This window comes from Balaenoptera acutorostrata, chromosome 5 (assembly GCF_949987535.1).
Source record: "Balaenoptera acutorostrata chromosome 5, mBalAcu1.1, whole genome shotgun sequence".
NCBI classification, from domain to species: Eukaryota; Metazoa; Chordata; class Mammalia; order Artiodactyla; family Balaenopteridae; genus Balaenoptera; species Balaenoptera acutorostrata.
This window is the reverse complement of record NC_080068.1, coordinates 35,356,154-35,380,337: the sequence shown is the minus strand read 5'-3', so window position 1 is coordinate 35,380,337 and position 24,184 is coordinate 35,356,154. Positions and strand designations below refer to the sequence as shown.

Here is a 24,184-nt window from a genome sequence, read left to right as displayed (position 1 = left end):
ACTACAGAGGGGGTTCCTACCACAGCCCTAGACCTGGTTTCCTAGGTGAGGAAATCAGAGAACAGGTGGGAGAAAGGTGCTCGCTAATGTCTAAAGGTACCACCAAGGCTTGAAAATCCCTTCAAGGCTTATGCTCTGCCTTTTACACTATTGTACTTTTCAGATCATAAAGCAGGGGGTTTGAAACATAGTATTTGTTCAATAAATCGTCTTGATGGCAGACTGGGCTGGAAACACAGCTTTCCTTTCTTCTACCTGATTGGACAGAACACTCTAAAACAAAACTGGGTCTAATCTTTCACATTTTTGGTCTTCCGTCAGATCTCTCTTTTCAGGAGTCTTAATCTGAGAACCTTTCCATGTTGTTTGCTTCCTGATCCTCACAATCGGCATCCCTGAAGGTCAGCAATGAGAGTCCTAAAATGCTAGTTCTGATCCTAATAGGAAAGAAGCAGGTCAGCCAGACTTTATGCCTCTCCCCATACTTTGGTTTAAATCAATTACTATACTTAAACTAAAAAAGACATCCCTCAAACAGCAGACATTCTGAAACCTGAAAAACATTTCTAATGAGACCGTGATTTAGAAAGCTAATCAACTCCCAGAACTCCAATTGCCTCCAGCATATTTGTACAAACTGCTCTGGTTCCAGAAGTCTGCATGTTGATTCATTTTACTGCAGTCAGGTTGGAAGAGAACCAGTTTCACAACTTCTATTTGGGACCTTCTAAACTGTCATAAATTAATAAAGATGCTGACCGATACAGTGTTTTTGTCTGACTCAAGGACACATCCTAAGCTTCCTGGCCAGCCCTTCTGCCTAAATAAATTTAATCTAGACATCCAGTATGTCAAGAAAAAGAAGGTATTGTAAATTCTAGGGAGAGGATATTTCTGTTCAAGGATTAAGATGAGATTCAAAGGCAGGATATGCAAAAATAATAGTTTTACATAGGAAGGAATCAGTATTCATTAAGGCAAAATATTTGCCAACAAGAGCTCAAATTCTGAGGTTGAATTTCCACTAAACTCTTTCTTTTTTATCAGTTTATTTCTTTAATTTATTTTTGGCTGCACTGTGTCTTCGTTGCTGTGCGCGGGCTTTCTCTAGTTTCGGCGAGCAGGAGCTACTCTTCGTTGCGGTGCGCATGCTTCTCATTGCGGTGGCTTCTCTTGTTGCAGAGCATGGGCTCTAGGCACGCAGGCTTCAGTAGTTGTAGCACTGGGCTCAGTAGTTGTGGTTCTCGGGCTCTAGAGCGCAGGCTCAGTAGTTGTGGTGCACAGGCTTAGTTGCTGCACGACACAGGGGATCTTCCCAGACCAAGGCTCGAACCCATGTCCCCTGCATTGGCAGGTGGATTCTTTTTTTTTTTTTTTAATTTAAATCCTGGCACTTTTTTTTTTTTTTTAATTTATTTATTTTTGGCTGTGCTGGGTCTTCATTTCTGTGTGAGGGCTTTCTCTAGTTGCGGCAAGCGGGGGCCACTCTTCATCGCAGTGCGCGGGCCTCTCACTATCGTGGCCTCTTTTGTTGCGGAGCACAGGCTCCAGACGCGCAGGCTCAGTAATTGTGGCTCACGGGCCTAGTTGCTCCGCGGCATGTGGGATCTTCCCAGACCAGGGCTCGAACCCGTGTCCCCTGCATTAGCAGGCAGACTCTCAACCACTGCACCACCAGGGAAGCCCCCGGCAGGTGGATTCTTAACCGCTGCACCACCAGGGAAGCCCTCCACTAAACTCTTAAAAGCTGAGTGGCTGGTAAACAGTTGGCTTTTCTCACTAGGTTTATTCCTCTTCATTTCCCCTCTAGCTACTTATCTCAAAGGTTGCATATACCAATTCTTCTAAGAACAAATCCTAGCCATATCAAAGACCTACCATTCTCTTCCAGAGAAAATAAACTAAACTCTCAGATAACTTGCAGTGACTTTTTCGGACCTGCCGACTGGCAGGTCAGTCTTGAGGTCTGATATCTAAGAGCATAAGAAATAATGCTGGATACGGAGCATGCCAGTGCCTCAGCCTTGACTCAAGGTTTTTAAGAAAACAGTCTCAGAGAAGCCTCTCAAACAGATATTCGGGAAAGTATTATATTTTTCTTACGAAACCCCAAAGGAAAACCATCCCCGTTCCTATCTGCATCATTAGCAGCAGCAGCAAAAGTGTACTGCCAGCACCTGCCAGCATAAACCTTTAGAGCCTGTATAAATCAAGCTAAGATTGTCTTTTGGGAATTTATAATCCAAGATGGATTTTGGTGTAAACCAAGCAGTGTCATTTTTAGTGGAGTAATGAGAGAAGAAGAACATGTTATCTTCCCAGATTTTAGAATTTCAGTATGGCACTTTGAAAGGTTTTTTCAGCATTGCTGTATTACCAGATTGGGTTATCTCTGTTGAGCAGCCAAATTCTCACCTGCAAGCAGTGGCTGGAGAGGTGGTGAGTTACTGCTGCTCAGAAAAGGCCAAATAAACAGATCACGCCTGAGCCCCAAGGTAAATATCCAGCCTCTTTCTAGAGTAAGCAGTGGACAGAAACTCCAATGACAGAATTCAACCTTAGGACAGACCAAAGAAAAGGTCAGAGTGTGTGCTCTTAATTCTCAAGGAGACTCCTTAACCCACTTATATTCAGTGTCTTATATGCGAAGTTCTTTCTTTCTTTTTCTTTTTTTAAATTAATTAATTAATTAATTAATTTTGGCTGCACTGTGTCTTTGTTGCTGCGCGCGGGCTTTCTCTAGTTGTGGCGAGCGTGGGCTACTCTTCTTTGCGGTGCGCAGGCTTCTTATTGTGGTGGCTTCTCTTGTTGCAGAGCATGGGCTCTAGGCACGTGGGCTTCAGTAGTTGTGGCTCACTGGCTCTAGAGCACAGGCTCAGTAGTTGTGGCGAACGGGCTTAGCTGCTCCACGGCATGTGGGATCTTCACGGCCCAGGGCTGGAAGCTGTGTTCCCTGCATTGGCAGGTGGATTATTAACCACTGCGCCACCAGGGAAGCCTGCAAAGTTCTTTCCATTTGTGTTTCAATATGAAGCAGAAATAAGCTGACCAGACAATCAGGAAACCATGCAAGTCAACATTAAAATGATGATGCAAGAAAAAGAATTCAAGATGTAGGTGCCGAATTTGCTTTTGAAAGATACAATGGAATTTCCAATGGAGGCTTTAATAGACAAAGAGTTTTCCAGGGAAATAAAGGCAGGATTTGGAAAAATGTTCTGAGAATACTGATAAGGGGACACTGTCATCTAAACAAGTTGACTCTAAAAGGTAATTATATCCTAGATTCCATGATCCAAAAGAGTGGCATGGTATGTACCTAAATAAGACAGTATAGAAAACGGTAGGGAAAAAAGGGAGGGTCCAGGAAAAAGAATGTGCCAATATGGCGGTGATCTGGTGCTATCCTCTTGTACCCAGTCAGAATATGAATTATCTCACCATGAAGACATTTCATTAGCGTAGGTGGCCATGCCCGACTCAACCAAATCTGTGTTTATCCTGAGGGTGGAGGGAGGTCGAGTTTTTGCTTGTTTTTTTATAATTGATCCTTAATTGCTAGATATACTTAGGTTTGAAGAGGAAGGAACAAAGTAATGTGCGTCATAAAGAATTCAATCAAATCCCTTGCATCTTTGGTTAAGGTTGTGGTATCCCAAGGATTCTGAGTCATTCCTGCTCTTTTGTTTCTTTCCACCGAAAGGCAGGTACTAGGTCTGCAGGGTTGTAATCACGTGGCAAACTGAGACTGGAGGTCAAGAGAGCAGGGTGGTAGTGAAGCAAGCACATTACCTCTTCCACCCCCCGGTAAGGACTCGGAAATACAAGGAGCCGCGCAACAAGCCCATAACTGTATTCTAAAATGACTGATGGAAAAGTTACTCTCCATTTTTAGAAGAAAATAGGCTAAAAACTGTCTCGTGGGGGAAAAAAGGCATTGGTGAGCATACCCTACCACCCTAGGGGCTCAGCCACTCTTTGGATGTCTGGAACTCTAGGTGCTTTAAAATCAACCATTTCAAAAGCGGTTGAATCTAAAGCTGTCTCTATTCATAAATTAAGGTTGCTGAATTCTGGGGGGAGGGGAGGGGTGAAGACCCAGTTGCCTGTGGGGTTGGATTACAGGTGGGAACGAATTTTGAGTTCATAGAAAGCTTGGGATCTGACAGGCACTTCATGCGACAAACGTTCCTCTCCACTCCCAGCCTCTTACCTAATTTGTCCGCAGCATGCGGTTTGCAACATGGGGCATGTCTTTTCATAATGTATCAATCCAAAAAAAGCCCTGAAAACCCTCAAGAAATCAACATCGCTCTCCTCTAAGAAGCCAAAACTGTAGCATGAACTTGGGCAGAGGATCTGAGTAGAGACTAATTAGGAAGGAAATCGGTTTCAGCAGTTGGTTGTAGGGAAACGACCGAAATGTAAAGAGAGAAGGAAACCCATCTTTTCAACAATTATTACATCTACTGCTTTAAGGTTGCAGAATATCTTTTCTTTTCTTTTCTTTTCCCCTCAGTTGCAAAATGACGAGAAAAGCGTTTCTTCCGAAGCTCGGCGCACACCTTTCGGGACTGGCGGAGAGTCCCCGCCCCAGGAGAGCGAGGCAGGCGCGGGGCTGGCAGCCGGTCCCTGGCGCCCGCCCCATGCACACCCCCGCCCCACCGCCTAGGACCCGGAAGCGGAGCCTCCGCCGGCTCCGCACACCTCGGTCCACGCAGACCTTGCCCAGAGGGGAGGCTCCATGGGGCCGGGTCGGGCCCACCGGCGCAGCCGCGCACGCACAGCCCGGGCCGCGGCCCAGCAACAACCGACTTACTGAGCGACGGCGACCCGCTCGGCGACAGAAGAAGCGCGCACGGCCCGCGGCGGGTGAAGCCACGGCACCGCCCGGCGCTCTCGGGCTCTATGCTGAAGCTGCGAAAACCCACGAGCTGAGGGAGAGCCGCCTCCCGGCTGGATCCCGAAGAGCCTCAACTCGGTGTCCTCGCTTCCAAGAGGCGCTCGGATCGGTCACTTCCATCCTGTGCTCAGGCCCGGGGCTGAGACATCTGTTTTCCATCAACCGCGCGACCGCGGCAAATCCTGGATTACGCACTGCCCGGCGCCCGCGGCGTTTCCGGCCCCCGGCGCGGCCGCTAATCCCCGCACACGCAGCAGGCAGAGCACACGCAACGCGGCGCCCGGTTCCCGACTGCTTTCCGCGCGCGCTGACTGCGGGCTCCCGCGGCCCGCCGCGGGGGAGGACCAATCGCAGTCCCCGGGCAGAAGAAGGGTGGGCGCGGTTCTCAGGGCTACTCCCGAACACGCGTCCTCCCCCCAGCCCTGTAAACACGCTGCAAAGTCTGTCCCTTCGGGGGAATGACTTGTTTGCCCTGGCTGCAAAGGGTCAGTCTCTAGGACAGAATGGCTCATTACTCAGAGCAATCACAACTCCTGAAAGTGAGAGAGGAAAAAAATCTCTGCGTTTACTTTCAGTAAATTCTGACAATGTCAACGAGGACACAATCGGCACCGAAAATGAGGAGAAATTACTGCGTCTCAAGGTCTTATATTTTACTCTGTAAAGCAGGTTAGGGTAGGGAGTCTCCCCCCTCCCTCCCCTCCTCTTCCTTCCGCCTGGAAACATTTGCGTGTACCAGGCACTAGGCTGAGAAAAGAAAGTTGGAAAAAGCCTGAAGTCTCTACTCTCAAGTGCCTTACTAGTAGCGGGGCGGGGGGAGAGAAAGGGGGTGGAAGCCAACAGTTGCAGTGCGTTGTGAAATTGCTGTAATAGTCTACGCTCAGAGGGTTGCTGGCACCCAGAAGCAGGTTTTGAATCATGCTGGAAATCAAGGAAGGCTTCCCAGAAGAGGCTGCATTTGAGTTTTGAAGACTGAGCGGGCATTAGGTAGAATGAAGACAGGTAGGAGGAGATCTGAACGTCTGTATGTCAGCAGAAAGCAGGCGAGAGGTGCAAAGGTGAGAGATGGGGTTATCCAGGGTGGCAAGCAGTCAAACCATAAAGATCTTATCAGCTAAACTCCAGGATTTGACCTTTGTTTGGAAGCTATGAGGCCCCTCTGAAGAATTTTAAAGCAGATAAGTGAGTTGATTAGATTTGTGTTTCAGAAAGATCGCTGTGGAAGGCATCTGGAAGGGAGTGGAGGTGGGTTTGGGGTGGACAGAAAAGACTCCAAAGATGTGTGAGAGGTGTAACCTTTAGTATTTGATGGCCCGTCACAAGGCGGGGAGCAGAGTTGTAGGCTGTCACTCAGGTTTCTGACAGTGGGCAATGGGGTAGATTCAGCAAGAGACAAATGAAGAAGGGGGAACAAGTGGCATCTGAGAAATGACGAGTGTGGTTTAAGAGTTTCTAGTTTCTATGGGGCTTCCCTGGTGGCGCAGTGGTTGAGAATCTGCCTGCCAATGCAGGGCACACGGGTTCGAGCCCTGGTTTGGGAAGATCCCACATGCCGCAGAGCAACTAGGCCCGTGAGCCACAACTACTGAGCCTGCGCGTCTGGAGCCTGTGCTCCGCAACGAGAGAGGCCGCGATAGTGAGAGGCCCGCGCACCGCGATGAAGAGTAGCCCCCACTTCCGCAACTAGAGAAAGCCCTCGCACAGAAACGAAGACCCAACACTGCCATAAATAAATAAATAAATAAAATTTTTTTAAAAAATGAAACTTTAAAAAAAAAAAAGTTTCTAGTTTCTGTGGGCTATCCAAATGCAAATGTCCTAGCAGACAACACTGCCACATAGATCTATAAGGTATTTGGGGGTGTTACGGGCTAAAAACATACATTAAGCAGTTGCCCACCTGTAATAGAAGATACGGGGGTAAAAGAAATTCACATTTGCTAGGACTGCCATAACAAAGTACCACAAACTGGGTGGCTCCAACAGAAGTTTATTGTCTCACAGTTCTAGAGGCTAGATGTCCAAGATCAGTGTGTCAGTGGGGCCATGCTCCCCCGAGGGCACCAGGGAAGGATCTGTGCCAGGACTCTCTCCTGGCTTCTAGTAGTTTTTTGGCTCGTGGCAGCAGTACTTCAATCACATGGCTTTCTCCCTGTGTGAGTGTCTGGGTCCAAATGTCCCCTTTCTATAAGAACACCAGTGATACCTGGATTAGAGGCCACCCCACTGCAGTATGATCTCATTTTAACTAATTACATCTACCCTTATCTCTATTTCCTGTTTGGAAATTACCCTATTTGCATATAAAGTCACATTCTGAGGTACTGGCTGTTAGGATTTCAACACGCGGATTTTAGGGGGACACAATTTAACCCCTAATATTCACAGTGCGAATTCACAGCAGGATTGAAGGGACTTCCCCAGGGGTCCAGTGGTTAAGACTTCACCTTCCGATGCAGGGGGTGCAGGTTTGATCCCTGATCGGGGAGCTAAGATTCCACATGCCTCCTGGCCAAAAAACCAAAACATAGAACAGAAGCAATATTGTAACAAATTCAATAAAGACTAAAAAAAGAGCAGGATTGAGTTTGGAGATGTGGAGAAACACCAGTTTTAAGTGGACAAAGAGAGCAGCTCTGGGTGGAAAGTGAGAGAAAAATGATTAGAAAGGTACAAGGGGGGTGACCCACAAACCATGAAGAGAAATGTTTAAGAGAGGAATGATTAACATTGCCAGATGCTTACAAAGTCAGGCAAGACAGAGCTAGAAATTGCCATTGCCTTTGGCAGTGTGGTAGTCATTGGAGAACTGTCAGAACACATGAACTTCAAAGGGCTTGTTTAGCTCCAATATTTTGTTACTTTAAAATCGCTGTCCAGGGACTTCCCTGGCGGTCCAGTGGTTAAGACTCCTCACTTCCAACGCAGGGGGCGTGGGTTCAATCCCTGGTCGGGGAACTAAGATCCTGCATGCCTCTTGGCATGGCCAAAAAAAAAAAAATTAAAATAAAACAATAAAATAAAGTCATTGTCCAGCAAACTCCCTGAGGGAAGTGGGAGGTGGTGGACATTTGTTTGACTTGTCTCCTACAACCAACCTCCTTTCTCAGCCTCCTTTGCAGTTAGGGCTCGAAACTGCGGCCTAGGCTCTGGCAGTCAGGCGGATAGATGCTAGGCTTCGGTCCGGATGAAAGCAATATGGGAAATCAGACTCTAAGGAAGCTGCTTTCTGTGAGGTGATGGAGTCTGGTGGGAGGGTATGGAGGCCCAGAGGCAGCAGGGGCGGAGGTCCTAGATGCCTGTGCCCGGAGGAGCGGTACTGGGGCTCATCCTGGAACCATCCTGTGATACCATTCAGGCATTGTTCTCAGTGGGGTAGCCTCCAAGCCTTCAAGAAATGCAAGTCTCTGTATTTCTTGAAGATTCTCTGAGTCATGTAATATTCTTTTAAAAAAACCAAAAAACAAAACAAAACAAAAAAACCCAAGCCCACAACTGCTTTTATTGAGATATAATTCACATAAAATAAAATTCATCCATTTAAAGTGGACAACCCATATATATAAAATAGATAACCAACAAGGACCTACTGTATAGCAAAGGCAACTATACGCAATATCTTGTAATAACCTATAAGAGAAACGAATCTTTAAAAAAAAGATATATATATGTATAACTGAATCTCTTTGTTGTACACCTGAAATTAACACATTATAAATCATACTTCAATAAAAAAAAAGAATCTTCAAAAAAAACCAAAGTGTACAATGCAGTGGCTTTTAGTATGTTCACAAGGTAGTGCAACCATCACCACTATCTAATTCCAGAACATTCTCATCAACCTGAAGAGAAACTTCACACACACTAGCTGGTCACTCCCCATTTCCCCCTCCTCCCAGCCCCCAGCAACCACTAATCTACTTTGTGTCTCTGTGGATTTGCCTGTTCTGGACATTTCATATAAATGGAATCATACACCACGTGGCCTTTTGTGCCTGGCTTCTTTCACTGAGCAAAATTTTTTTAAGATTTATCCATGTTGTAGCACATATCAGTACAGCATTCCTTGTATTGCCAAATAATATTTCATTGTCTGGATATACTACATTTTGTTTACCTGTTCATCAGTGGATTGTTTTCACTTTTTGGCTAGTATGAATAATGCTGCTATGAACATTTGTGTACAAGTTTTTGTCTGAAATATATTTTCATTTCTCTCGGGTATATATCTAGGAGGAGAATTACTGGGTCATGTGGTAGTTCTATGTTTAAAAATGTGAGGAACTGCCAGACTGTTTTCCAAAGCAGTTACATCATTTTACATTACCACTAGCAATATTATATTAGGGTTCCAATTTCCCAATGGGTATAAAGTGGTATCTCATTGTGGTTTTTATTGGCATTTCCCAAAGGCTAATAATGTTGAATATCTTTTCATGTGCTTTTTGACCATTTGTGTATCTTCTTTGAAAAAATGTCTATTAAAATCCTTTACCCGTTAAAAAAATTTTTTTAATTGTGGTTAAAAATACATAAAATTTACGACTTTAGCCATTTCGAAGTGTACAGTTCAGTGATATTAAGTACATTCATTCACATTGTTGTGCAATCATCCTTCTTTGCCCATTTTTGTATTGTTATTTATTTATTTTTGGCTGCATTGGGTCTTCGTTGCTGCACGCGGGCTTTCTCTAGTTGCGGCGAGTGGGGGGCTACTCTCTGTCGTGGTGCACGGGCTTCTCACTGCGGTGGCTTCTCTTGTTGCAGAGCACAGGCTCTAGGCGTGCGGGCTTCGGTAGTTGTGGCACGTGGGCTCAGTAGCTGTGGCTCACAGGCTTAGTTGCTCCACGGCATGTGGGATCTTCCCGGACCAGGGCTCGAACCCATGTCCCCTGCATTGGCAGGCAGATTCTTAACCACTGCGCCACCAGGGAAGTCCCTTTAATTGTCTTTTTAAATTTATTTTTTATTTTTTAATTTTTATATTCTGGAAACAAGTCCCTTATTGGAATATGACTTGAGAATATTTTCTTAAATTCTGTAAGTTGTTCTTTCACTTTCTTGATGGTGTTTTAATATTCTTTAACGAATTCCATTTATGCTCAAAGTAACTAGTGTTAACACTAGCTAAGAGCATTGACAGATGCGCTGGGTTCTGTTAAATACCATCTTTTTCTACCTTTTTTTTTCTATAACAACCTGTCTCATATCACACATTCTATCCAATATTGCCTTAGAACTTTGTTTTTTTTCCTAAAGCCTTTCCTATTCTATCTGAATCCCACCCCATGATATTGTGATTTATAATAAGAAATACCTATTTGGTCTTCGTTCCATTTCTGGCACAGAGCTCCTAAAATTCTTGGAATTTCCTAAGTGATGAGACCCATAAGAATGTCTTTTTTTACGTTAATGAGGTGACTTTTGGACCACACCTAAGGATGGGGGCTGGTTGCCAGGAGAACCAACATTGTCATTTGAGGATTGCAATGTTCAGTCCACACCCTGACCTCTGGGGAGGGGGAGGGACTGGAGGTTGAATCAATCGCCAATGACTAATGATTTAATCAGTCATGCCTATGTAATAAAGCCTCCATAAGAACTCAAAAGGACACAGTTCTGAGAGCCAGGTTGGGGAACACATGGAGATCTGGGGAGAGTGGTATGCCTGGAGAGAGCATGGAAACTCCTCACACTTTCCCCACACCTTGCCCTGTGCATCTCTTCCATCTGTCTGTTCCTGAGTTATAGCCTTTCATAATAAACTGGTGATCTAGCAAGAAAAATGTTTCTCTGAGTTCTGTGAGCTGCTCTAGCCAATTAATCGAGCCCAAGGAGGGGGTCATTGAAACCTCTTGCCTGTGGCCGGTGGATCAGAAGCATAGGTGACAACCTGGACTTGTGACTGGCCTCAGAGGGGGTGGAAGTGGGTGGGAGTGTGTGTGCGGGTGTAGTCTTGTGAGACCAAACCTTTAACCTGTGGAGTCTGATGCTCTCTCGAGGTAGCAGTGTCAGAATTGAGCTGAATTGTAGGACACCCTGCTGGTGTTGCAGAGAATTGCTTGGTGGTGTCGGGGGACCCAGCCCCCATACAAACATTGCAAATTGTGCTCAGAACTCTTTTACACCCACATCTTACATTTCCTGGGCACAGACCCAAAGTATCAATGGCCACAATTATGAGCATAACTTCCAGCAGCACTTCCATTTATTTGCCACCTCTATCCAGTCCCAGTGCAGACCCCTGCAGCCCTGTGCAGTGACCCCCCCCACCCCTCCCCTCCACTCCCCCCTTTCCTGTTACAGTGCCATATATTCACACAGAATCTAATGAATGAGATCAATGTCCTATTTAATCTTTGGATCATTTTCAGTGCCCAGGACAAGGCTCTGCAAAAATTTGGAGCACAATAAATGCATGTTCCATGGAACCGAAACTTGTGCCTTATTTCCTTGTGTTTTTTTATTCTAAAATTATATTTATGCAGTCCTTGATTTTAAACTTTTCTCTTAATGACCACCTTCGGGGGATTAGGGCCTGAAATGGGCAGCAGGGCAATCTATGATGTTCAATTTATGACTGGAGGAGCGGAATTCTTTGGGGAATTCATCTCTATGAGTTTGTGAAATGGGGAAAGAAGGTAAAGCTTTACAGATAAAGTTCTCAGGACCCAGAGAGGAGCTAAAGAGTAGTATTGGGGGCATCACAGGTCTAAGGTGAAGTTATTTCCTGGCAGATTCTTCTGGGGGGTTGGGCTTCATGACTACCATTGCTCAGTGCTTTGGGGCTACTTAGCCTTTGTAGGCATCTCTGATCTCACCTTCTGCTCCTGGGCCTGTACAGCAGTCTTCAACTCTTCTGAGCAGGTGCTAACTGCAGGGCACCTGTTGGAAATAGCTGGAAAGAGCTCATGTTCATTCAGTCATAGGTCCATACACAGAAATCTGTCGCATTTCTATACACCAACAATGAAAGATCAGAAAGAGAAATTAAGGAAACCATCCCATTTACCATTGCATCAAAAAGAATAAAATAGCTAGGAATAAACCTACCTAAAGAGGCAAAAGATCTGTACTCTGAAAATTTAAGATGCTGATGAAAGAAACTGAAGGTGACAAAAAGAGATGGAAAGATACATCACGTTCTTGGGTTGGAAGAATCAATATTGTCAGATGACTATACTACCCAAGGCAATCTACAGATTCAATGCAATCCTTATCAAATTACCAATGGCATTTTTCACAGAACTAAAACAAAAAATTTCAAAATTTGTATGGAGACACAAAAGACCCTGAATAGCAAAAGCAATCTTGTGAAAGAAAATCAGAGCTGGAGGAATCAGGCCTCCTGACTTCAAACTATACTATAAAGCTACAGTAATCAAAACAGTATGGTATTGATACAAAAACAGACTTATAGATCAATGGAGTGGATAGAAAGCCCAGAAATAAATCCACGCACCTGTGGTCAATTAATCTATGACAAAGAGGGCAAGAATATACAATGGAGAAAAGACAGTCTCTTCATTAAGTGGGTACTGGGAAAACTGGACAGCTACATGTAAAAGAATGAAATTAGAACACTCTCTAACATGATACACATTCAGTCATAGGTCCAACTGTCTATTAAGCACACACCTTATACAAGGCACTGCTCTGGGCACAGAGAGGAACAAGATTCATTTCCTATAATCAGGAGTTCAGTGACGAATAGAGGGTCAAGACAAGCACAATTAACTATCATCCAAAGCAGAATGGACCTCCAATAAAAGAGGCATAAAAGCTGTTTTGAGGATTCAAGGGAAGAAGAAATCACCCACTTTTTCAAGTAGCAGGAAAGGCTTTATGGAAGGTGGGGAAGGAGAGCTAGGCTTTTGCTTAGATACTCAGGACCTCTAAATCATAATCCCTGTTCTCCAGTAGCTCCCAAACCAGTTGGGATGAACATCATACATACAGTGGCTCCAATTCAAGACCATACATGTTAAGATCAGTATGAAAGAGTCATAGAAAAGCTAGAGATTATTTCCTATTAGTGTAACCGCGAAATACTTTATGGAAGGGTGGACTTGGGCCCCAAAAGGTAGAAAGGTTTTATTAAAATGCATATTTTGGACAAAAAGCAATTAAATGCTCTAGAAAATTTGGAAAACCCAGCAAAGTATAAAGAATAAAATAGAAATCATCTATAGACCCACTAGCTACAGAAGAATACATTGCCAGACATACAATATGCTTAATAAATATTTGCAATATGAATAAATATCATTACAATTTATTATCTCTATTTTTTCCTCATGTATATTTTTATTACATACATAATTTTGGAAAATGTTTTTTTAAAACATTTATAATATGCAAATTTATATCAGTAAAATTATTTGAAAACACATTTTTAAACAGCTGAAGAATATTCCATTAATTGATACATCATTTATGCAGCCTATTTTCCAAGAGTTCACATTTAGATTGTTTCTAAATTTCCAATTATTATAAATTAAACTTCAGTGAAATTGTTAAACACACACCTTTGAACACACCTCTGTATTCTCAGCATAGATTCCTGTAAGTGGCATTATCCCATCAAGGTGTATTAATATTTCTGGGGCTCTCAAGAGAGTAAAACATTGCACAATTACTTTCTAGAAAGGTTGTAACAGTTTACATTCCCATTAGCAATGTGTGCCATGAGACACACACCCTCACCAGCAGTATCATTTTAAAATATTTGCTAATCTGATAAGGAGAAAATAGTAACTCATTGTTTTTAAATTTTGTATTTATTTGATCACTAGTGATGTGGAACATTTTAAATATGCTCCCTTCCATGAATATTTCCTTTATGTTGCCAGTTCATATGTTTACATCAAGTGTTGTAAGTGAAATATTTTGGTTGGGGGGAACTTGGAAAGACTCTTCTGTTCTCTCAGCCAGTCTTGGTGCTCTCATGGCTTTCTTTGTGTGAGCATCCTGCCGTGGTAAGTGTGATCTTATTTTTTAAAGATACAGTCTCATTCCTTCATTTTCCTCTCTCTCCCCCTCCCTCTCCCCCACACAGCACAGCCAGCTACATACTTCATCTGGTGCGCAAAGAAACTGGTCTGTTGCAACGCTGGAGAAAAAATTGATGGCATCAGAATTACTGAGACAAAGTATCCAGATTGTCAAGGGCCATTTAGTCACAGTGACTCTTTTTAAGTACTGATTTCACAGCGTGACCAACCTGCTCTTATGCCCTAAGATTAGCCTCCACAGTGCTCCCTCCTGACTCCCTCAGTTCCAACTGCACTGCACTTTCCTGCTTCCTGGTGCCCACTCCTGCTGAGCCTGGTGTGGCCTTGTCTACATCTTCCCCAGTCCACAGCCTGCCTGTCCCTGATTATGATGCTCAAATGGTGGCCCTTGGAGGAGGATAATCTTTTCCTCTGAATCCTATAGCATAGCACGGTGTCTTTTAAAGAATCTCCAGCCTTCCAGGTATTCTGGTTCTTTGTGCATGCAATCATCTCCTTCATTACTTTATATAAACTCCTGGAGGCATCTACTTGAGTAGGGTCTATGTCTTCTTTATGTCTGGAATCCCATAGTACAGTTAGCAGAAATCCAAAAATGTTTTACATATTAAAAAATTAAATGTCATTTAAGAGAAACACTAGGGGGAAAAAAAGACCTACTTTGAAAGGGAAAACAAAGCTTAATTTTTCTTTTTAGGCCGTGCAGCACGTGGGGTTTTAGTTCCCCAACCAGGGATCGAATCCACACCCCTGCATTGGAAACATGAAGTCTTAACCACTGGACTGCCAAGGAAGTCCCAACAAAGCTTAATTTTAATTGTAGTGACTCTGGTAATGTTATGGACTGAGTTGTGCCCTCCCTCAAATTCATATGTTGAAGCACTTACCCCCATTTATTTCAGGGATATTTGGAGACAGGGCCTTTAGGGAAATAATTAAGGTTAAATGAGGTTGTAAGGTGTGGCCCTAATCCAATAGGATTAGTGTCCTTATAAGAAGAGGAAGGGACACCAGAGATTTCTCTGTCTCCACATGCAGAGTGAAAAGACCATGTGAGGACACAGTGAGAAGGCTGCTATCTACTAACCAGGAAGAGGGCTCACATCAGAACCCACCCATGTGGGCACCTTGATCTTGAACTTCCAGCCACCAGAACTGTGAGAAAATACATTTCTGTTGTTTAAGCTACCCAGCCTATGGTGTTTTGTGATGTCACCCTGAGCCGACTAACACAGTGGTGAGATATTTGGTAGAAATGGAAGAAAGTCAGTCTAAATAAAGGAATATTAATAACTTAATCAAAGAACTTGCAGAATCTCACGTTGAGACTTTGGCAGGGGGTGGGGGTAGAAACTAAAGGAAGAATTGGGAAACATGGCTCCTTTTGTCGTGTCATGAAAGGTCCTCATCCTGCAGCCACTTCAGTCCTCTGTGGCAGAGGAATAAAAACTGATAAAAATTACAACTGGAGTCCAGGAACTAAGAAATTGAATGGGGCTAAATAATTAATTTTAGATCAAATATAAAGTCAGTAGAGGGAAATAAGCACTAAAATAATATTTTAAAACAATTGGGAAATTGATAAGGAAGTTGCAACTGGCTTCCATTAGAGTAAGAGCATACTTTCTTATAATGTTTTCTTGAAATGATGATATATTGATCTTCTTGGGCTGATCCATTAGCCATGGAAAGATGTACCTGAGTCTTTAGGGACATTACTGAATAGAGGCATCAGGCCATATCACAGAACCCAGTACCTCAAAACCAAATATTAAGGAAGAACACATTAGAAAGCGAAGACAGAAAGAGAACAACTCTCTCTGGGGTCATAATCATTGCTCTCAAATCCTTGCCAAAAACTCATTCATCATAACTCTGACTATTTTAAATTTGCGTCATACTTTTGAAGTTTCAAAGAAAAAAACCTTTCTTGGACAAAACCAAAACTATAGAAACAGGCAAAGGACTTTTTTAGAACTGTATTTCTTAGGAATATTGTGGTTTAATGTCTATTCAATTTTCATATTAGAGATGAGAAAAAAGGGAATCAAGAAACTGTTTCTTGTAAAATCTCCTTTTATCCAACATGTGGAGAAAACATGGTGATGACTGAGTCATTTTCTTATTCTTTACAATGGATTCCAATGTATTCTATCCCTAACTTCCAAAAGGTTATATTTAATAGTTTTTTTTTAAATTAATTAATTTATTTGGCTGCGACGGGTCTTAATTGTGGCATGCAGAATCTTTCGTTGTGGTGCTCGGGCTTCTCTCTAGTTGTGGTGCACGGGCTCTAGAGCGCACGGGCTCCGTAGTTGTGGTGCGTAGGCTTCAGTAGTTGTGGCTCACGGGCTCTAGAGCACAGGCTTAGTTGCCCCGTGGCATGTGTGATCTTAGTTCCCTGACCAGGGATCAAACCTGTGTCCCCTGCATTGGCAGGCGGATTCTTAACCATTGGACCACCAGGGAAGTCCCTGACAGTTTTTTTTTTTAATAAATTTTGATTTCTAAATTTTTAGAATTGCAGCACAGTTGATTTACAAAGTTGTGTTAGTTTCAGGTGTACAGCAAAGTGATACAGTTATACATATATATATTCTTTTTCAGATTCTCTTCCATTATAGGTTATTAAAAGAGATTGAATATAGTTCCCTGTGCTATACAATAGGTCCTTGTTGTTTACCTATTTTACACATAGTAGTGTGTAAATAAACTTTTATTAAGTATAAATTACAAACAGAAAAGTGCATAAGTTCTAAGGCAATAGCTTGATGAATTATCACAAGGATAATTCATCCTTGTGATAACAGGGTAAACACCACCCAGATCAAGAAACAGAACATTACCAGCACCTCAGATGCTCCCACCGAAATGTAGTTTTGAGGCAGACATATATTTTATTTTCATAAAAATAATATCATTAATGATAGTAAATGCCCGGATTCACTGACAAAATCCAAAAGGTTTATGGACACGTCGCCCAGGGGCTCACCCAACTTTTTAGATTCCTTAATCAACTGCATAGCACTCATGGGAATACAAATTAGCATAAGTATCCAGTGTTCCTGGAAAATAATTTTGTGATATATGTCCAGATCCTTAAAAATATTTCTATCCTCTGCCCTATTAATTCCAGCTGCAGAATCTTTCCTGAAGCAGTATCAGAGGTGTGGTCACAGACCGATGTCTAGACAGCATCATAAGACCAACAGCTTTGAGATAACCTCTGCCACCTCCTAATTGTGCAACCTGGGACAAAATATTTAACCAACTGCTCTGGTCTCATTTTTCTCATTGGTTAAACAGTACTAATAGTAGTCACAAAGATTAAGTTAGTTACGATGCATAAAGAACTTGAAACAGTGCCTGTCACCGTAAGCAGTTCAATAAATGTTAAGAATTATTAGCTATTATTACAGAAACATTCATCATTATATTATCAATAATAGGAAAAAATTTTGAAAGAAGTTAAATAACCAGAAATAGGGGCCGGTATCGCATATTGGTTAAAAATGCAGCTTCCGGAGCCAGAATGCCAGCCTGCCCCTGACCAGCTGTGCAACCTTGGACAATTTTCTTAACTCTCCGAGGCTCAGTTTCCTCACCTGAAAATAGAGAATGATGATACCTACCTTGGAGGGGTAACTGGTTCATATACACAAAGCCCTTAGAACAGTCCCTGGCATACAGTTGGTGCTTAATCAGTGTTAGTCCCTCCATTTTAAGTGCTGGAGCCTGATGGCTCTGTGATCTACCACACGCACAAAGCTCCCCAGTCCAGGGCTGGGAAAGTACGTGCCTGGGAATTGGAGGAGATCAGAACAAAACCTAAGTTCCCTTGGCGTTAATAGAAGGACTTAGAGACACAAGCCTCGGCCTGGGGGCTACGAGCTGGAAAGAGTAGTTCCACGGGCTGCACCAGTACGGATTGCTCTGATTCAAAGGAAAAACGAAAGGCCCCCAAACAAAAACTCCCACCGCAGTAACAAACAAGCCTTGGCGAGAGGAAGGAGCTGCAAGCTTTTCCTCCTCTCCAGCCCCGCCCCACTCCGCCTCTTTTCTTCTCCCTGCCTGCCGCCCCCAACCCCTTCTCAGGCTTTTCAGAGACTAAAGAACAAAAATGGAGGAGAAGGGAGATTTACAACCACTTGGGGGAGGAGATCTGCAGTATCAGCTTCCACAGAAAGAACTGGGAGCTGCTCCGATGGGACTCCCTTCCCCACCCGGATCCTAAAGCCCTCACAGGGGTGTGGATACAAGGACGTGTTTCCACCCTAAAGGAGCAGGTTTACAACCAGCCTTGGAAACCCGGAAGGTATTGAGACGTTTCTCTGACCCAGTGACTCCAATTCCCGGAAAGGACAAGGAGCAGCGGTCGCCAAGCCCTCCTTCCACCCGACCCGATTCCGCCCTGAGCCCAGGTCCCCTCCCTAGCGGCAGCTCCCCTCCCCCGAGGACCCTGCCCCTCGTAATGCGCCCCAGGTCTGTGTGCAGACGGCGGCTGGGGAGCCCCGGTCGGCAAGGAGGCCCGTGTTCCCTGAATACCCCGGACAGCGATGGGGGACGCTGGGCGGCTGCCAGGGACCTCTCCCACCCGCCAGCGACAGCGCAGACAATGCCACCCCTGCTTCAGTGCCTGAGCTGAGTGTGGGAAGAAAGCTGCTTTTCTCAGGCCGTGTCACTGCCTTTCCTTGTCACAGTTCCAGCAAGCCCTCTGGGGCTTGTAGGGTCACTGCTAGAGGGGTCTTTCCATTTTCTTTTCCTAATAGACTGGCATTAATTAATATTTATGCTGCGCCCCCAGTGTGCCCAGATCACAGAGAGTATCCAGAAGACACAATACCCTGAGGGTATACTGAAATGGGCCACATTTCTGAGAAATCACCGATGGCTGCTGTTTTCTCGTTAAAAATGCTCTTAAGATAATAGAATCATCCAGTGAGGAGCACAGGTCAGGAATCCTGTATCCTAAGAGTCCTGGTTTTTGTCGCTTGGTTCCCAGTGCAAGAACCTGTGTGTCAGTGACACAGCAAAGAGACTCGGCTCTCCTGATCAGTCCTGGAAATGCAGTGATGGTCCAGGTGCCCGCCGAGCGCTTGAGGACCATGGAAGGAGGTGGCCTTGCAGATTTCACAGGGCTTTTGCACTAAGAGGCTCCTCAGAAAGATTCTGCTTAAAGCTCCTGCAGTTAAAGTGAAATCACCCAGTGTTGCAACTAGGAAACTATATGGACTTGAAACTACCTTGGAAAACACGTGAGTGCTCTTTATGGTACATAGTTCTGAGGCCAGGTTACAGCTTCAAAGTTCAGCGTGAACTCTGTTTTACCCTTGTGGGCAGAGTGGGAGAAGTCGGAGGGGGGAAAATGCACCCAATGAGAACTCTGTCCTTGGAGGGTCCCTGGTGGGATCTCAGTGAAGATAGGCTTAGCTCCCTAACACACTGAAGAACACACATTGAACACGGCCTGCCCTGACCAGGTCTGTACCGAGGCTTTGAGGATGCTCTAGACTTAAATACCTTCCTCCTACACAACCATTAAGGATGGACAGCATTTGCCAAGTTAGTTCCAGAGACCGGTGTCAAGAAGCATATCTGGTGTTTGTAAAGTCAGAGGTTGGCCCTTTGGCTCCTTGCGGTTTCTATACAGTCAACCGGTTGAGGAATTTCACTGAAGTTCTATTTTGCACAACAGCTGCAAAACATTAAGTGTGCCGTTCCCTCAGTGTTGACTCATCAGGTATGGTACTAGAAAGCAAGGGCCAAGAGTGGGCAAACACACCTGGTAGTTAAAGACCTACATACCAGGAAATGCTCTCCTTGAAAGGCTGAACAGGACTGCAGGTGTGATAAGGGATCGTGTTCCCAGCAGGTTTGGCTTGAGGTGAGATGATGCTTATCTAAATGGCTCCCAGGGGCTCCCCAGGGGATGAAATCCCTGTCTATGGTTCTGATCTGCTTTCCATCTTTCTTGATGGGTCCTTTTAACATCCAGGATGACCAAATTGCATGCTTATTAATTATCATTAATTGCATGTGAGTGGTGGTGTGAGTGTGTCTCACTTGACAATTTAAGTAGACAGAGAATACGTGAAATGCAAGGGATTATAAATGTAAATCAAATTGGGGTTCCATTGCTCTAGGTAGGGAGGGCTTGGGAGAGCCAAGGTCACTGGGCTCTCTGTCCCTTAGCCATCTGCAGGGCTAACCTTTGTAAACTCACACGTGTCAGTCTGTGGTATGGATGTTTTTCAGGCCACTTGTCTAGCCCCAGATTTGCTTACAGCTCAATACCTTGCTTTGCAGGTTCTTGCTTGTGTAGCTTACAGAATATTTCAAGGTTCCCTGCTTGGAACCCTCTACAGCATCATCTAGAAACCTCAATCAGAATGGATGAGACGGTTCATCTGAGAGGGAAAAGGGATGATTCCATGCCAAACGCTATGGAGGGATGTCTACATGTTCTGTCATCTCAATCCTCCTAACAGCCCAGTGAGGTGGACATTATTACTCCCATTTTCAGGTGAGGCAAATGCGAACTGGAGGGGTTCAGTAACTCGACAAAGTCTCCAGTAGTCACTAGAAACCAGAAGACCTGGGATTCAAGTTCAGCTCTGTTTGAGCTATGTTCTGGTCTTGGTGCATCCTACTTTTTACAAAATTTATTATGAAAAATTTAAACAAACACAAAAGTAGATGATGGAGGACTTCCCTGGTGGCACAGTGGTTAAGAATCCACCTGCCAATGAAGGAGACACGGGTTCAAGCCCTGGTCCGGGAAGATCCCACATGCCGCGGAACAACAAAGCGTGTGCGCCACAACTACTGAGCCTGCGCTCTGGAGCCCGTATGCCACAACTACCGAAGCCCACGCGCCTAGAGCCTGTGCTCTGCAACAAGAGAAGCCACCGCAGTGAGAAGCCCGTGCACTGCAACGAAGAGTAGTCCCCGCTCGCCGTAACTAGAGAAAGCCTGTGCGCAACAAAGACCCAGTGCAGCCAAAGATAAATAAATTAATAAATAAACAAATAAATAAATAAATTTATATTGAAAAAAAAGTAGATGACGGATCCCTAAACATCTACTACCCTGATAAAACAGGTGTCAAGATCTTGCCACTTTGCTTCATCCTTATGGAACAATTTTCTTTGGCTTCATTTTCTGTCAGTTTCATCTCAGCCAGAATCACTCGTTCACTCACATGCTAGGTTTCAACCACACTAAACGAGCAGTTTAGTTGTTCCCTGAATACTGCCTCCTGCCTCTGGACCCTTTGGCTCAGTGGTTTCCAGCCCTGGTACACAGATGTTCACAAGACCCACCACTGACCGACCACATCAGAGACTTCTAGCACTAGTCACCCTTCCCTCCATGTCCATTTGACCCACTCCTCCTCCGTCTTCAAGACTCCCTTCTGGAATCCTCCCTCTCTCCACGAAGCCTTCACTGATATCCCCAATCTGGCTAAGGGTGCTCCCGCCCACCCTCCCACTGCGCCTCGTACATATTTCTATCATAACTCTGCCCTGGTGGTTCTCCAACAGACTGTGAATTCTTCCAGGGCCGACACCATGCTTCTGAGCTCTATGTCCCCAGGGACTTGCACATAGTAACTAGGGATCTGTAAATGTCTGAGCGAGGAAGGGAGGAAGAGGAAGAGAGCGGCAGGAGAGAAAAGGAAAGAACGTGAAGCCATCCTGGTTCCTAACCCTGCCGGCCTTGGGATGTGAGGAGCCCCTAGCACCTCTTCGATAAGCGTTTGGCACGAGAGTTGCCTCCATTGCAGGACGCAGTGTGGGTCTTAAAACAGCCAGCTGGTGGGCAGAGAGAATAAGAAAGAAAATGACGGTCCATCCGCTCGCCCCTGCTGATCGCCCAGCAACAGCACACCTCCTCCCTCGCCTCGTGTGGCCCTCTGCCCTGGGAGAGGTGTCTACTCCGCCACAGGGGGCATCCAGGGTCATGAAATCAGGCACCGATGAACAGCCCTCTGCCCTCGCTCACTGACATGCCCAGGAGCGCTGGCGAAACCCATTTCAGGGCTCAGCCCCACCTCTCACGTGATGTCCTCTGGCTCCACGGGCTTCTCTCTTGGCTAGTCAAGGACAAATGCTCTAATCGCCCGTGGCTTTCCGTCATTCCTGAGCCCCACTGCAGCCGGCCTTAGTACCCTCTGAGCACTTTTATGGGGCAATAAAACTTTACAGCCTGCAGCTCTAAACCGTTCCCAAATTTCTGAATAGAACTATTTATGGCAAACAAGACTACTACGGTTTGCCCTTTGAAAACACCAGCAGATCTTAGACCCTTTCAAAGCGGGTTGGCTGAGTTACACGGGCTAACAGCTGGCTTACAGAAACCCCACAGTGGCAAAGCTAAACTCCCGTCTGTGAACAGCTAAGTTAGAAAATAAAACAGGCTTTGAGTCTCACAGCATCACCGAAGTAGCCCTACGCTTTGCCTCTTCCGTGTTGCTTTGGTGTCAAACCCGCTTGCTTGCATCTCTCCCCAATTTTTTCCTTCCCTGCTCCTTTCTTGGCAGTGTTGACAGGGATCCCTATGAGCTTCGCCTGCAAATCCAGAGAACCAATCTCTTCCTTCCGTCTTTAGCAGGCAGAAAATTAAAACCAGGAAAAAGCTAGCAATTCAATCACAACTTGTTTCTCCAAAACAGTGCTCAGGATCAACCAGCCAGCCCAGAAAAAGCATCACCACACACTTAGAAGAGAAGCGCCCTTACCGGTGTTCCATATCAGCCACTCCAGTGCATCAGAGACGGGCCCCAGCCTCCTCAGATGTGGGGACTCAGCTCTCTGCAGCCCACAGACAATCGGATCCATTATAGTCATCAGGCTGCCCAGTTAAAGGGTGGCCCTTACAAAAATATAAACAGCTTGTCAGCACAAGCCAAGGGGGCGGGGCTGCAGCCTCAGGGGACAATGGGAGCCAATGATCAGCCTCTTTGGGTTCTGTTAGCTTAAGATATTGTGTTTCATTTTGAAGAAGGGGAGACAGAGAGCGAACACTGGAAGGCCCAACCCAGCAGCATGAAAGGGGTCCAAGTTGAAAAGTTTAATCACCGCTTGCAGAGCATTTTCAAGGAGGAGTTTGTGTGCCTCGCACATAATAATATATATTTTTAGAACTCACAGACATTTGTGTTGCACTAGCCATCTCTGGTCTCCTGGGGATAAAAAATGTAGTATTCGTTGGGGTAGAATGGAATTTTTCAATCAAAGAACAAAGGAAAGGAACAAAGTCCAAGGACAATGCTTTCATGACCCACTTATTTTGTTGAATATAATATCCGATCAGACGTACTCACTACATCTACAGAGAAAATGCTTGATTTGATACGTTTGTCTTCAGAACCCAGAGAAGTGGGCTTATTTTATTCCCCAAATATAAATGCCTCACATTTTTTTTTAAAATGCTCACTTAATCTGATCATACTTACGCACATGAAACAGAAGTTAGTTCCATGTATTTGGGAGAAGGCAAATACACTGGCTGTTGTCTCTCTTCTGAGTTTAACTAAATTCTGCTTGTAAAGCTACTAGATCAGCTTAACCTTTCAATACCCTATGACAATAACCAAGAACCAGAAAATAAACTGTGGCTTTTTTTTTCCCTGTATATATTTCTAAATAATACACTGAGGTAAAAATAAAGTTAAGATCCATTTGGCTGATTTGTGGTATCAGGTAAATTATAGGCAAACAAACTTTGAGAAAAATACAGTCATTGCAATTTGGAAGAGTCTCCTTATTTATAAAGGGAAGCACAGTAGCTATCAAAATTAACTAGCATAGAAACAGAAAAATGTTGAAATACTGGGTTGGCCAAAAAGTTCATTTTGGTTTTTCCATAAGATGTTATGGAAAAACCTGAATGAACGTTTTAGCCAACCCAGTATAATCATTTCCACAAATTTTGTATCAAGCCTTCTGACTTTGATTTTAAAAATAATAATTCAAAGACACTGTCCTTTCTGATCTATGGTAATTTTAAAATATTTATGATTCTGCCACTGATGTTTAATTTGTATTGAAGCGAGATTCCTCCAGTAGCTTCTCTAAACAGTGCTTGAGGTGGCTTCTGGCCCTTCTATTCTTCCATTGATTCCAAAGGAGCTGTTACATCTGTATTTGCAAGGCTCTGGATTTTAAAGTAAAGGTTATCTTCTGGAAAAGGTCTAGTTTTCCTCGAAAGCATTAAGTCCCTGTCATAAAAAAAGCTTCAGGACACCAAAAGCATGAACAAAAGA

General features: G+C 44.3%; 1 protein-coding gene across 6 annotated transcripts in view; it reads right to left on the bottom strand.

Moving 5' to 3' along the window:
- Positions 1–22,749, bottom strand: part of TRIM2 (tripartite motif containing 2) — a 120,166-nt gene extending 97,417 nt beyond the window's left edge. For 3 of the 6 annotated variants that reach the window (XM_007189427.2, XM_028168289.2, XM_007189428.2), the window contains exon 1: positions 22,658–22,749. Coding sequence is in view for 1 of the 6 variants with exons in the window: in XM_007189428.2 (XP_007189490.1) it covers positions 22,658–22,668 (11 nt within the window). In the remaining 5 variants the exon portion in view is untranslated. Of the gene's footprint in view, positions 1–4,819; positions 5,231–22,657 lie in introns of those variants that run through there. The other 3 variants (XM_057546705.1, XM_057546706.1, XM_057546708.1) reach the window with 2 other exon arrangements.
- Positions 22,750–24,184: the final 1,435 nt, after the last annotated feature.